Source organism: Peromyscus californicus, unplaced genomic scaffold (assembly GCF_007827085.1).
Source record: "Peromyscus californicus insignis strain IS unplaced genomic scaffold, ASM782708v3 Scaffold_7__1_contigs__length_154581171, whole genome shotgun sequence".
Taxonomy (NCBI): Eukaryota; Metazoa; Chordata; class Mammalia; order Rodentia; family Cricetidae; genus Peromyscus; species Peromyscus californicus.
In genome coordinates, this window is record NW_026294595.1 from 57,077,042 (window position 1) to 57,091,466 (window position 14,425).

General features: G+C 37.4%; 1 protein-coding gene across 2 annotated transcripts in view; it reads left to right on the plus strand.

Moving 5' to 3' along the window:
• Ppp1r1c (protein phosphatase 1 regulatory inhibitor subunit 1C) overlaps positions 1-14,425 on the plus strand; it is a 122,842-nt gene that overhangs the window by 43,226 nt on the left and 65,191 nt on the right. For both annotated transcript variants that reach the window (XM_052725287.1, XM_052725286.1), the window contains exons 3-4: positions 6,724-6,761; positions 9,645-9,705. In XM_052725287.1, coding sequence (XP_052581247.1) covers positions 6,724-6,761; positions 9,645-9,705 — 99 coding nt within the window. The remainder of the gene's footprint in view (positions 1-6,723; positions 6,762-9,644; positions 9,706-14,425) is intronic.

Consider the following 14,425-nt stretch of genomic DNA (forward strand, 5'->3'; position numbering starts at 1 on the left):
TCATCTCCTCAACCCTCTCCTAGTCTAAAACAATAGCTCTCAACTTGTGGGTTGCGACGCCTTGAGTCACATATCAAATATTCTGTTTACCAGATATTTACATTACGATTTATAACAGTAGCAAAACTGCAGTTATGAAGTAGCAACAAAAATAATTTTATAGATGGGGGTCATCACAACATGAGGAACTGTATTAAAGGGTCACAGCATTAGGAAGGTTGAGAACCACTGCTCTAGGGAGAAGAAAAACTGCAACATAGGACAACTCTGGAGGACAAGTAAAGATTTATGTTGATAGAGAAAAAAGTTTGAGGAGTTTTATAAATTCAGTTTTGACCTAAACACATATAACTATATACACAATTCCATATAAATACCATATAGCACATATATACTATGGAGTGCACTTACAACTAGCACACCAGTTGAAGGATCTCCACTGACAAACACGTAAAAATAATCAGACAAGAAATTTCTTGTGGAATATTGTTTTAAGATGTGTTACATTTGTTTATGCTTTGCAACATTTGTTTAATGATACAAAGATGTGTTGCATTTGTTTAAATCTGTGAAGCTGTGTTACTCTGCCTGTTTAAAACACCTGCTTGGTCTAATAAAGAGCTGAACAGCCAATAGCTAGGCAGGAGAAAGGATAGGCAGGACTGACTGGCAGAGAGAATAAATAGGAGAAATCTGTGAGGAAAGAGATCAAGAAATGAGAAAAGAAGGGGCCAGTCACCCAACAACACAGCTAACTATGGAGTAAGAAGGAAAAAGATATGCAGAAGTAGAGAAAGGTAAAAGACCTGAGGCAAAAGATAGATGGGATAATTTATGTTAATAAAAGCTGACTAGAAACAAGCTAAGGCGAGGCATTCATAAGAAAGAATAATCCTTTCTGTGTGTATTTTGGGGGCTGGGTGGTGGGTCCTGAAAGAGTAAAGAATAAAAACAAACAACAACAGAAATTATTATCTTTATTCTTTGTAAACCTACATGATTTCTATCATTTAATTCAAGCTTTGCTATTAAAGTATGTAGAATTCTTGTCTTAGAAAACACTTTACAGTATTTCTTTTTTTTTTTCCCCCTAGACAGGGTTTCTCTGTGTAGCTTTGTGCCTTTTCTGGATCTCGCTCTGTAGACCAGGCTGGCCTTGAACTCACAAAGATCCGCCTGCCTCTGCCTCCCAAGTGCTGGGATTAAAGGCGTGAGCCACCACCGCCCGGCTCAGTATTTCTTAACTATAAATATTACTTGCTCACAGGAACAGGCATGCTTTCAGATAGCTAATGACATCCCTAAATCCATTACCATGATGTAAAGGCATTCAAACCATTTGGTTTGGGTTATAAAGATGTAAATGTGATATTCTAGATTTAGTGGAGATTGATGGCTGATGATTTAGTGGAGATTGATGGCTGATTTTTTTTATAAACTCTTTTTGAAATTGATGTAACATAATAATAAACATTACACATGTTCTTATGTTTTTGAGAAAATTGTAAATCATCTACTATAAAATTATGAATTATTATCTTCATGATGAATTTGGTAGAAGTCATAGGTATTAAGTGGCACTGTGTTTCACAGAAATGCTAGCAATTTAAATAAGAAGCTTAGCTTTTATTTCCACTGAAAGTCCCTCATTTCAAGAACTCATTTTATTTCTTTTGAAGGCTTAGTGTTAAAGGATAGACTCACTAGCATGCGCTGGCTTTTTGGAGCCCACTACCTATGGTGTGACACATTACACAGCCTTGAGGCAGTGGGAGGGGCATGGACCTGTCTCTACTGAATGTACCAGGCTCTGCTGACTCCCCATGGGAGACCTTACCTTCTTGTAGGAGAGAATAGGTTGTGGGGCGGGAAGCCTGGAGGAGTAGAAGGAGGGAAGAGGAGGATCTGTGATTACTATGTAAAATGAATAAAAATTTCTTAAGAAAAAAAAAGATAAACTTACGAGAAGTGATCCAACAAAAGGATATTAGTGAAATGGGAAGAAAATAATATCCCTATCAGTGTGATTTATGCTCAGATAACAGCAAGGTAATTCTATGACAAGTGTCTGTCACCTTGATCTGTTGACCCTATTAACACACACACACACACACACACACACATACTGGTGATGGTTTTACAAAGTTCAGTCCTATTTTAGTGAATCCTGCCTATCTTGGTTATGATTAGTCATGCTATCTTCTCCTCTCCTGCCACCTGATTGTTAATGTCACATCAGTATAAGTAATGAGCACCATGGTGCCAGTTTAGCAGGGTGACATGTCTCCGTTTCAAGCAGTCATTTTGCATCTTGAAGAAAGGGAATTAGGCAGCCTATCAGGATTGCTGTTTCACTTCTTCAATAGTCAGCCATGGTAGCTTGTGCTTGCTGTCTGTCTTGCCCTGGGTGTATACGTAAGAGTCTTTCTCCAACTTAAGTCGTAATTGTGCACTCCTGATTCCAGGCAGCAAGTCAGGCTTTTGTGTCTTTCTCACAGGAAGTCAATCCTTTTACAGATGGACTGAAAATTCCAGTTGCTTCTGCCTGCTTCTGGATTCCAGAGCCTTCTGGACCCAGTTTCTCACCTGCTATTCCATTGTGTTTGTTTATTTTTAACGTTTCTGGTCCCTAGAGCTGTTTGACCCCTTTCTGACCATGGCTTTATCATTTCAGTCAGTTCTTTCTATGTTTAACTGTCACTGCTTTTCCTGTGAACAGGCAAGTCTTCAGAGTATCAATTTGCAATACTGCTTTTACTTGAAGTTCTCTAGTTTTGTCTGAACTGACTTTTCCCATTGCATTTCCAAAACAGCTGCTTAAAGCAGAGGCTCAAGTGACTCTGTTTATCTATATACATCAGAATTTTGCATCTTTTGAGTTTAGGATGAGAAATTGAATCTCTCTTCACCAGAGCCTTCTATTTATAAGCTAGTACTGTTCTGTAAGAGAAGCCCTGAATAAATCATTCATTTCTTTCATTTTAGTTGGTGCATGAGTCTACTTCTGTGAGAGAATATATTAAATATGACTTTACTGTAGTTGGTTTTTTTACTCTTTGGGGGCCAACCACCCAGCTTGCAAATAAATACACAGAGACTTATTCTTACTTATGAAAGGACAGCCTTAGCTTGGCTTGTTTCTAGCCAGCTTTTCTAACTTAAATTATCCCCTTTCTCTTTAACTACATTTTGCCTCTGGGATTTTTACCTTTTTTTATTCTCTATATATCTTTCTTTCCTTCTTACTTCATGACTGACTGTGGCTAAGTGGCTGACCCCTGCTGTCCCTCTCTCCTTTTCTCGTTCCTCGCTCTCTTCCCTACATTTCCCCTCCTATTCATTCTCTCTGCATGCCAGCCCTGCCTATTTCTCTTTCCTGCCTAGCTGTTTGCCATTCAGCTCTTTATTAGATCAATCAGATATTATAGACAGGCAAAGTAACACAGCTTTACAGAGTTAAACAAATGCAACATAAAAGAATGCAACACATCTTTGTATCATTAAACAAATATTCCACAGCATAAACAAATGTGACACATCTTAAACTAATATTTCACATTTACCATCTTAAAATTTTCATATACACATATGAGAATTCATATGAATTTCTTATAGACACTTATATACATGCATGTACACACAGAGAGACACACACACACCTTGATATTGATTTATTCCCAATTTGCAGAAATTTGCAGATTAAAGTCGTTTTCCTGATTCCATTTTGAATCACTTAGCATGGTGATGTTTATGGGCATTGAGTATCTGTTGCATTTGCTTGGACTGAGTAAAACCATTTTTGAAAATAGAGGTTATGGCTTTTGCTTTAACATGTTTTCAAATCAAGCATTTGTCTATTAAAATAACATTTTAGCATTTACCATCAATGAAGAGTTGCCCTCCTGCTACATTTTTGAATAAGGAGATGGTCTCCTTTCATGAAACATGAGCATTAGGCATCTCTGTTTGACAAGATACTATTGTTTATTCCTTATGCTGCTGTACTAAGAGCAGTGGAAGAATTAAACAGAGACTATTGCCATTGTTCTACAGGTATTCTGCATGGAGAATGATCTATGGCAGCTGAGGGTGACCTTGAAGTTCTGATCCTCCTGACTCCACCTGCTAATTACTGGGATGATGGGTGTGAGCCATCTGTTGACCCTGTTATGTGCTACTGGAGTATTGAAGCCAGGCCTCCATGAATACTAGGCTCTCATGCTCAAACTCCTCTGTGTCTCCAGCCCCAAAGCAAGGAATTTCTTTTAGAGTGAATGACTACTAAGAGAGGAGAAAATTATAAGAAAAACTCTGTAAATCTTATCTGAAAATGTATAGCTTTAACATGTATATAAATTTAAAGAATTGCTTTTAATTTTAGTGTGTGTGTGTGTGTGTGTGTGTGTGTGTGTGTGTGTGTGTGTGTGTGTATGTCCATGTCCCTGTCTGTGTGAGTGAGTGTATGACTGCACCAGCCAGAACAGGATATTGGATCTCCTGGAGCTAGAGTTACAGGAATTTGTGAGTCACCCAACATGGATGCTAGGAAATGAACTCTGATCCTCATAACAGAGCATCACATGCTCTTAAGAGCTCTAATCAGCAAATATTATAGTTTTTAATTATGAATAATCAGCTAGAAAACTTTTCACCAACTAACAAATTGATTTTGTTCAATTGTACCCAAATATTATTATTTTTCCGGTTACTGAGAAAGTTTGACAATATTTGAATACAAGGATCTCTTCTCATATTTTATTGGGGACCCAGTGTTCCTGAAAACTGCTGAAGCTGGCCATGGGGGCCACAATTTGTAGCCTGGAAGAGAACATGTGGTCACTATAAATGCTGTTTTGGTGTTGTAGAGAGCTGGTGAGACTTGAATGTGTTTTTATGGGTATCCTTCATTGGTGACAACTTCTATGGTACAAATGATTAAGAACATTGTGTTTGCATTTATTCTCCTTGTAAATGTGCCCTATAAGCATGCACTGTGGGTTTATATAATGTGTTAGGAGGGCAGAAAAGATTGTTCTTCCCAATTCAATAACAATCCAGTAAGGAAAATGAACCATCGGTGAGTTTCAGGAAAACTCTAACACATTTTTGGACATCTTTACCTCTGTCTGTGTCATTTTGATTTGAAGTTTACTTAATTTTCATTCTTCATTTTCGGGATGGGGATATAGGACTAATTTTTCTTCATCTGCTTCTGTAGCAAAGTGAAATTTTGTCAATATAGCACAACAAAAACAATAAAGATTTTTCTCTTTGAATTACATAATGAATATAGTCCTCATTTAGAAAGATACGTTTTTAGTATGTCTTATGAGAGAGTACCAAATGTGCAAAGCAAACCATTAGAGCTCATTCAGATCTTAAAATATTAGGTTGGATACAAGTTTAAATATTAAAAGGCCCTGAGGCATAAACCAAGTGTTGGTTGCTGTGGTCATTTAGGATTACAACTGATCACTGTAATGGCAACGTTCCAGTGGATCACTTGTGGTATTTAGTAAAAATGTGATAGCAAAAGTTTCCACACTGGTACATAGAAGCTTTCCAATATTGTTATTTTACAAAGAATATATAAATGCACATAGAAAATACATACTCATGCCTAGAAGGAAACCTGTTTGCTACCAATGGCTACCTCTGGGTAACTGCATGGTACATTCTGCTCTATCTGTGCCGATACTGAATCTGTAGATTGGTTTTGGTAGGATGGCCATTTTTACTGTATTAATCCTACCAATCCACGTGGATGGGAGATCTTTCCATCTTCTGATATTTTCTTTAGTTTCTTTCTTCGATATTTTAAAGTTTTTAATCATACAAGTCTTTCACTTGCTTCCTTAGAGTTACCCCCAAGATATTTTGCATATTTGAGGCTGTTGAAAAAGGCATTATTTTCTTGATTTCGTTCTCATTCCATTTGTCATTTGTATATAGGAAGACTACTTATTTTTGGTGAGTTAAGTTTGTATTCAGCTACTTAAGTTGCTGATATTCATAGATAAATTCTTCTTTAAGTTTTGGACCATTGGATTAGTCTTTTGGTTTGAGGACTAACGTAAGAAATAGGAAGGGGTCACTAGGTCAAGAAACCAAGAGACAGACCTCAAACAAAGTGAGGAGAAAAGCAAGACTCAAGCCCAAATGGCCTTGTGTGAAGCGGCAGACACAAGCACCTCTTCTTCCAAACCCTCTGTACGGCCTTAGAGAAGGCGCTGAGCACTATCATAAGAAAGATTTGGGAGCCACTGGCTCTGTACGTAGGTCCACAGAGTCACAGAGAATACCCTGACAGGGAAAGCAGGGCTTGTCAGTGACAAATTTGTAGACCCTTGAGCAAAAATAAGCAAAAATTATTGGTAAATACAGGAAATTCAATTAAAACAGAAGGATGCTTATGCCTGACACTGGGGGACTGATGACATCAGTCACAGCTCTGAGTCATTTCCCTGGTGTCCTTTCTGGATGCTGAAGACAGGCAATCTGGGTTGTCAAGTGCAGGGCCTTCCCATGTGTTTCCTTAAACTTATCCTCCTTTCAGAAGGGAACAGCCCACCCATCTCCCTGTCCTCAACTCTACCTCACAATTGTTATATAACCACATGGCAATTGTTCAAAATATTTCTGTATATGTTTTTGAAAATGTTAGCATGCAATTATAAGGAAGACCATTATATTTCTAATGAATTATATCAACTTCTCTTCCAGAAATTGATGAGAAGAGGGTGAACAACACTCAAGAAGATGTAAGTTTTCCTATGTTGTAGATAATTGTTAAAACACAATTAACTGTGATAATATTACTGTGGGTTTTTTTTCTCCTTATTGTGAGGATGAAACCCAGGTGCTAACACACAGGCATACTCTCTGCTGAGCTACATGATCAGCCCAGCATATTCTTTGGAACAGAGTTCTTTGGTGCCAATTTACATTAATGTTAACTGTGTGCAGACAATATATAATAACATAAACAGCTAACATAAATAAATATCACTGTGATATAGAAAGTATTCATGTTGTTTTTCCTGAAAGAGCAGTAAAATGGTATGATGCAAAGCTCTGCCTCAGATACCTTGCTTCTTGATGCAATGCGAAGCCCTGCAAAAATTTCTAAATTAAAGCACTGATTTTAATTGTAAGATATGCAACTGATAGTTTTAATTTTCTGAGTAATTATATTTACATTGAAATTCAAGAGTAAGGAGATTGAGGCAGTGTCAGGCACATCTGAAGAGCTCTTCAGCTGTTCAGAGCCAAAGTCAGCTCCATAGTCCGAGTCTGGGGCGAATGAGTTCCTCTAGACTCCAGAGCCTTGATAACCAGAGCTAACAGGTTCACTAAATAACACGTTAAATGCAAACTCAGTGACAGTCTGAACTTTGTACATATCTTTCATTTTCCATATCTAAATGGAGAATTCAGATAGGAAGTAGGAGGCAGGGGAAACTTGAGGATCTGATAGAATGTATAAAATATGAAGACCTTATGTAGGCCCAGTAATGTAACAAAGAGAGAATGGATGGACTGTGGGTGTAAGCAGTTTCCATGATCATGAGTAAGCATACAACACCCAAAGAGGAAATTCTAGAATGTGCAAAATACCAAATAACATTTTGTACATACAGCTTTAAATAATTTACTGAGAAAGTTAACGCAAAAATGCTTTGAAAACTAAGCATTTATATAAATTTATATAAATATAACTAAGCATTACGTTTCATCGTTATCCTACTAAAAGACAACAAAACTAACTATCTATGTATCTTAGAATGTGTATATGGAAAAAGACACAAGGAATCTCAGAGGTAGTAGCTACTTATCAAACTTAGCCTGACATGCCTGGAGCAAGAATGTTCCCCCAGAATCATTAATCACCCACACAGTTGATATTAATGTAGACCAGTACCAAAGAACTTTGTTACAAGAAAATGCTGGACTGGACACATGGTTCTGTGTAGAGTGTGCCTGTGTGTGAGGCCCTGCTTTTGACCCTCAGTATAAGGAGAAAAACAACTCTTGGGCAGCCAAATGTTTGTTTCCATTTTCTTACCTTTATTTTTTGATAGATGTATTTTTGCATCAGTATATAACAACATCTGGATGATGATTTTGAGGACAATTTAGTTTGCATAAATGTGCCTCAATTCAAGTTAAAACTTTACAAAATAGTTTCTACTTTCTTTCGAACTCTACACCTCACATTCTTTTTGTATATGCATGGAAAGCATAAAACCACCCCTCAAATATATCTTGTAACTATTTATGCTTGAGGTTTTCTCAGCAAACATCACTGCAGATACCAGAACTCATTAATTGGGACTCTTTCCTTTATCTCATTAAAATATAAATTAATGTAATTAAAAAAATAAACTTTCCAAGTCTCATGTAGCTTCAGTGTCACAGGATGGTAATAGCTGCCCTTGAACTTCTGACCCTCCTTCCCCCTCTCTAGTGGTAGGATTATAGACACGCACAACTATGTTTTATGAAGTGATGGAGACAAAAACACAGGCTTCATGCATGCTAGGCAACAGTATGTTTTGATTATTTCCATAAATATTATTGTAAAAAATATAAATAAATAATACATTGTATTGTTATATTGTATCAATAAATATAAAATGTTAAAAAAGTCACTCGGACAAAATCTGATTGGTGAATGAACTATATTAAATAATAGAACAATTAATATCTATAATATATAGATGATTCCACATGATTATAGAATGATGATTTTTGACCATGAAATATGTTGTTATTTTTATCATTTTAAAATGTGAAACCTTGTAATAACCTTATCCTGATCTGGGTATTTAGTTAACAGTGCTACATAGCAGTTTGGGTAAGAAAGGGCTTACCTTTTAGACAAGCAGAAGAGTATTACCTTAACATTTTCATTCTGAATAAAAGCAGGGCTTAGATTAAATGTGGCAATTCAAGAGGGTTTGGGATTTCTTTTATGAATGAAGGACTCTAATTTTCCCTTTGAAACACTCATTAATTACAGAGGCAGAAAAAATACATGTCATGTGTGTCTATATCTATATTATGTATCATTGGCATATTTTTGAAGTATACTTTGTCTCAGAACCCATGTTTTTCTTGCAATTGGATTAATATCTGTTTATTTCTTTAAAATAAACTAATCTGGGGCAGGCAAGACGGCTTAATAGGTTAAGGCACTAGCATTTGCCACCAAGTCTGACACCCCAAGTTTGATCTCCTAGACCTATAGTGTCAAAGAAGAGAAGCAATACTACAAATTGTCCTCTGACCTAGACACGTGCATCATGTTATATGCATATCCACACATATACACACACAAAAGACAAACAATCAAACAATAAAAAAATAAGCAAATGTAATAAAATTATATACAATACTGTTAAACTAATGTTAATAATGAAAACAAAACCATGGAGAATTTTATGATAAAACAGGCCTTTGGCTTTATATAGCTCAGAGGTCCGTGGTATCATTGGACATGTCTATAATTGGTTAAAGCTCTGCTTCTTGACAGGGAGATATCAGAAAACCTTTGAGATGTAGTGCAGTTTTACCTACTTCACATGTCTGGCAGCAATATACTTTTGATGTACGTCTAATGCTTTCTCTTTCCTTTTCCACAGTCGCAGAATGCATCCCCTAAGCAAAGGAAGCAGAGTGTGTACACACCGCCTGCCATGAAAGGTACTGTCAGGTACCATTTCTGGGTGTCATGAATGATGGATGTCCTGAATGGCAGGCTATTTGTCCCTAAAGCTGTTCCATAGATCATAGGCTTGTCTCAACTCTGCCAGTCTCAACGTTGTGGTGATCAGGAAGACATTTACATCTTGGAAGTGTTGTTTTGTCGTGGGTGAACTTCAGGCAGTTGAAGAGTCAATGACTGCAGAGTCCCAGAATCTTAGAATGGAAAAATCAATTTTCAAAATAATGACAATATTTTTTCTTTTACCTTTCCTTATATCTTTTTGTGAAAGAATTTTTCCATAATCTTTAATTATTCCTGTTGATTGGCACATGATTATCAGGCTTTTTTCCCCCTTAACTTAAAGCAGAAGAGCTTGAAGAGCAGAAATGGAATGTCAAGGGTTTCCTCATTGCCTCCCATCAGGGAGCAGCTCTGCTCAACCCAATCTAGCACCAATTTGCTATACTCCTAACGGCTGCTCAAATCACAACAGAGAATGCTAGCTCAGATGCTGGCGTTTCCCCAGAATTTCTCTTCAAAATGGAACTGCCAAGTAACATCTAAGAGTAGAAGTATTTTGACCAATACTAGTTCCAAGAAAGGCTTCTTTTCTTTTTCACACAAAAATGTTCCTGACACAGGCAGTGTCTGTTGAGGCCAGTATCTTGCCTTCCAGCTTGGCTCCCTGGCTATTGGCTCAGGGTTCATCACACAGCTCTGATTCAGTGCCCAAGAAGCTAGCTGGGAAGCTTAGAAGTCTAACCCAGGAGTGAGAGTTTCCACTTTTCATTCTCTTTTCGGGGAGGTGGAATATAAATGGACCCATAACTACTTTCAGTAAACTTCCGTCCTGAGGTTATAAAAGGCTGTGTCTGTTTATACAAGGATGAGTACATAATGCATTCATCTGCATTGTAGTTTATCTCAAATTAATTAATGAAATTCCTAGGCATCTTTGTCTAAAGATTAGGGTAGCATTTTAAAGATATTTCTTCATTGTAAGTTATTCGTATTCTTCAAGACATAGCGGTTTTGGCATGAATGGACAACAATGAAAGATATACGTGCTATTGCCCAATTCTTTCCTCTGTTTTATTTTGGGATAGCTTAAGTTAAATAAAGTAGTCCTCATGTCCTCAGAGAATAACTACATTATTTTGAAAGGAAAATCTTAAACTCAAAGGCCTAAGGGGCCATGGTGCTCATTATTTTTAGCTCTCAAATATCTTAAGAATGTGGGATTCTAGCATTTAGGAAAGCAAGTTCTACTGAAGCATTTTTAATATAACTTTACACTGTGGAACCCAGAGATTGTTCTTCAACAACCACTCTACAGTAATAAGTTAAAGCCTTAAGGAAGTACAGCCATGCTTTCAAGAAGGCATCTGGGTATTGATACAAATCACTTAGTGAATATTTCTGTGAGTTTTCAGCTTATGATAGAAGAAAAGGCCAAATCTAAATGATTTCCTCCATCTATCTGTTCCTAAGAGCTGGAAATGTGTGTCTGAAGACCAATTTAGCCAATGGTAACATATGCTCTATTGTGAGCACAGTGAGGAGATTTAATCATAAGAAGGATGGCTGGACAAAGGGTGTGTTATTGAGATGGTAAACACATTAATGCAGTTGCCCCAAAATGTAAAGTTCTTCAGATTGCAGTGGAACATCGCAATAAGTAAGAGGAAAATGGTTTGCTGGGAGTGCAAAGCACCAACAGGGGTAATAAACAGTTGTGAAACAAACGAACAAACAAACCAACCAACCAAACCAACAACAAAACAAAGAGGCGATTATGTCTGAAATTTCCTGCATCCCTCAAAACTAATTTCTCTTAGTGCAATCGATATCTAATTAGTTTTTGATAGCATCCATATGCATTGTTGACAAACAGTAAACTGACTACAAATCTAAAATTTCTGAACCTCGTTTTGTACTGATTTACATATTCACCCATCATTTCTCATTGTAAAATTATAAGACTTTTTTGTTTTGCTCCAGCAAAATGAAAGTCAAAACTATCATCTCAATAGGATTTTCTGCTTTCAGAGCTGGGCTGTTGGATTGACATATCATAGTTTGTCTCCTGATTCTATCTTCCATTATGATTTCAGTTATCTCGGTGGTGTGCCATCCACAGAGAAAATAAGTTTATCTTTCATTTTTTTAATCCAAGTCCATTACAAATCTACCAAACAGAACAAAATTCAGACAGAAAAAGAGAGCGCCCTGGAGCACATGTGTCTCCCTCTGGTTGACACTCACTTTGACTGCCACAATTTAACAATTATCTACCAGACATAATGGAATGCTATCCCTTCAAGTCAGAGGTCCTCAGAGGTACTCTTCTTTGATGGGCTGAGGTATTTTAGATATCCTGTGATCACCACACTTTTTATAACTATACAGATCAATCATAAATTTAAGTTGTATATTGTACTTAAAAATGACAAAAGTTGACATTTTCATCAAAAACACTTACTTTTCCCTCACACTGTAATCTAGTGCTTTATGATCAGATAAGTAGGAAGCTCTGAAGATTGTCATAAAAATGACTGCTGATGGCCGGGCGGTGGTGGCGGCGCACGCCTTTAATCCCAGCACTCGGGAGGCAGAGCCAGGCGGATCTCTGTGAGTTCGAGGCCAGCCTGGGCTACCAAGTGAGTTCCAGGAAAGGCGCAAAGCTACACAGAGAAACCCTGTCTCGAAAAAAGAAAAAAAAAAAAAAAATGACCGCTGATGACTGGAGATTCCTGTGCACTTTCCTTGTGTTTATTTATGTGGTTGTCAGCCTGTAATTTACAGAACAGCCAATTAAATTGTTGGATTGCTTGAATTTCATTTTCAGAAAAGCAAAGTGAATTTGAATCCTGGCACAGAAAATGGCTGACTCATTTCCTCCCCTGTGTGTGTGTGTGTGTGTGTGTGTGTGTGTGTGTGTGTGTGTGTGTGTTCTACTGGGATTCAAATGTATTTTACTGCAAAGCAAGTGCTATTGATTTATATGAAAGCCTGAACATTAAACAAAGGAGCAGACAGAAAATCCACTTAGTGTGGCAGAGCCCATTAGTATTATATTTCTACTGTTAGTGTACAGTAAGCCATAAATTTCATTTACTTCAGGAAAACATCTTCTTTGTATTCTTTCTAATTTCTTATAAAAGAACATTTTAGTTACTTTAGTGTCCTGTGCTAATTCTTCTGAGCTGATGTACCAGGTAGATTTTCGGATGTATAAGGGTTTATTTTTAATTTCTCCAAAGATGGCTGCAATCATAAATTTTTAAACTTAATTTAGCCTCTTCTCATAAATAGAGCAATAAATGAAAATAAGAAACAACTCAGTGTAGAAATCGAATGACCTAGTACGAAGGTTAAAATAGTTTTAAGGAGTCGGGTCAAAGACTGTGGCAAGGGGTATGGAATATTACTGAAGGATGATCCATCTTATCGTCAGGTGAAGTTGCTTGTCATACTGATTTCAGGGGAACCAACATGAAAGCACATGGGTTTTGAGGGACAGCTCATCAGGATTCATAACTTAGCATCCCCACTTGTGAGCTGAGCAACCTTCAGAAAACCAGGGTCAATCTTTTTGTCGTCTCACATTGATGAAATGGAGATGATCTGGCATGAATTACTAGGGAAACTGAAGCAAAATGTAAGCTGATAATACTTAAAACGGGCATATCATATGCACGTCCATTTGAAGTAGTTATTTGGACCCACGATGGAGAATGAGGTGCAGCCATGTCCATTTCCATTGAGGTCTTCAGATTTCAGCAATGAGGATATGAGGAAAGCATCACTGTGGCTGGAAAAATCCTGCTGCAGATCTGACCTTGCCCAGCGGGAATAAAGTCAGCTCTAAGGGTGCCTGGTCCTACACAGCATGGGCTCACCACATCTTGCAAGTTTTTTTTTTTTTTTCAGTTCAGCTATAGCCAAACCTAGAAAGTTTTCTTTGATATTCTGGTCCCCTTTCAACACAATCTGGTTGTAGCTTCATTTCACCCAGTGGCTCCTCATAGATGCCATGTCCCCCTTTCCCAAGTGAAACAACAGGGCAACCATGCATAGTGATATGTAAGTTTCCAGAAAGCATAAGATTGAAGTGTTGGCTGTGGTGAATTTGGATGCAGACACAAAGTGTGCAATAAATATGTCTTGTCAGGGGGCTGAGTACACTATATACACACAACTTAAAGGCAGTAGAGGTAAATTAGCAATGATTGTATTGTGTGTATTTTGACTGTGACTCAGGAAGTTTTCAGAAGGAATCAGTCAGCACCCGTCTGCCTTTCCTAAGTACTGTACAGAAACTGAAGACAAGGACAGAGGGGAAGGACATTTGAGCTGCTTACCAGGCCATCTCTACCCCATATGTCTCTTGAGAACAATGGTTCTCAGCCTTCCTAACACTGCGACCCTTTAATACAGTTCTTCATGCTGTGGTGACCTCCAACCATAAAATTATTTCATTGCTACTTCATAACTGTAATTTTGCTACTATTATGAACCATAATGTAAATATCTGATATGTGACTCCAGAGGGGTTGAGACCCTCAGGTTGAAAATCACTGCTTTAGAGCATTTCTGACTTTTTGCAACTCCTCTGCAGGTTCTTATCACATCAGCTGTTTAAATCTTGAAGGGTTTTTTTTTTGTTGTTTTGTTTTGTTGCAGGATGTGTGTATGTGTGTGTGTGTGTGTGTG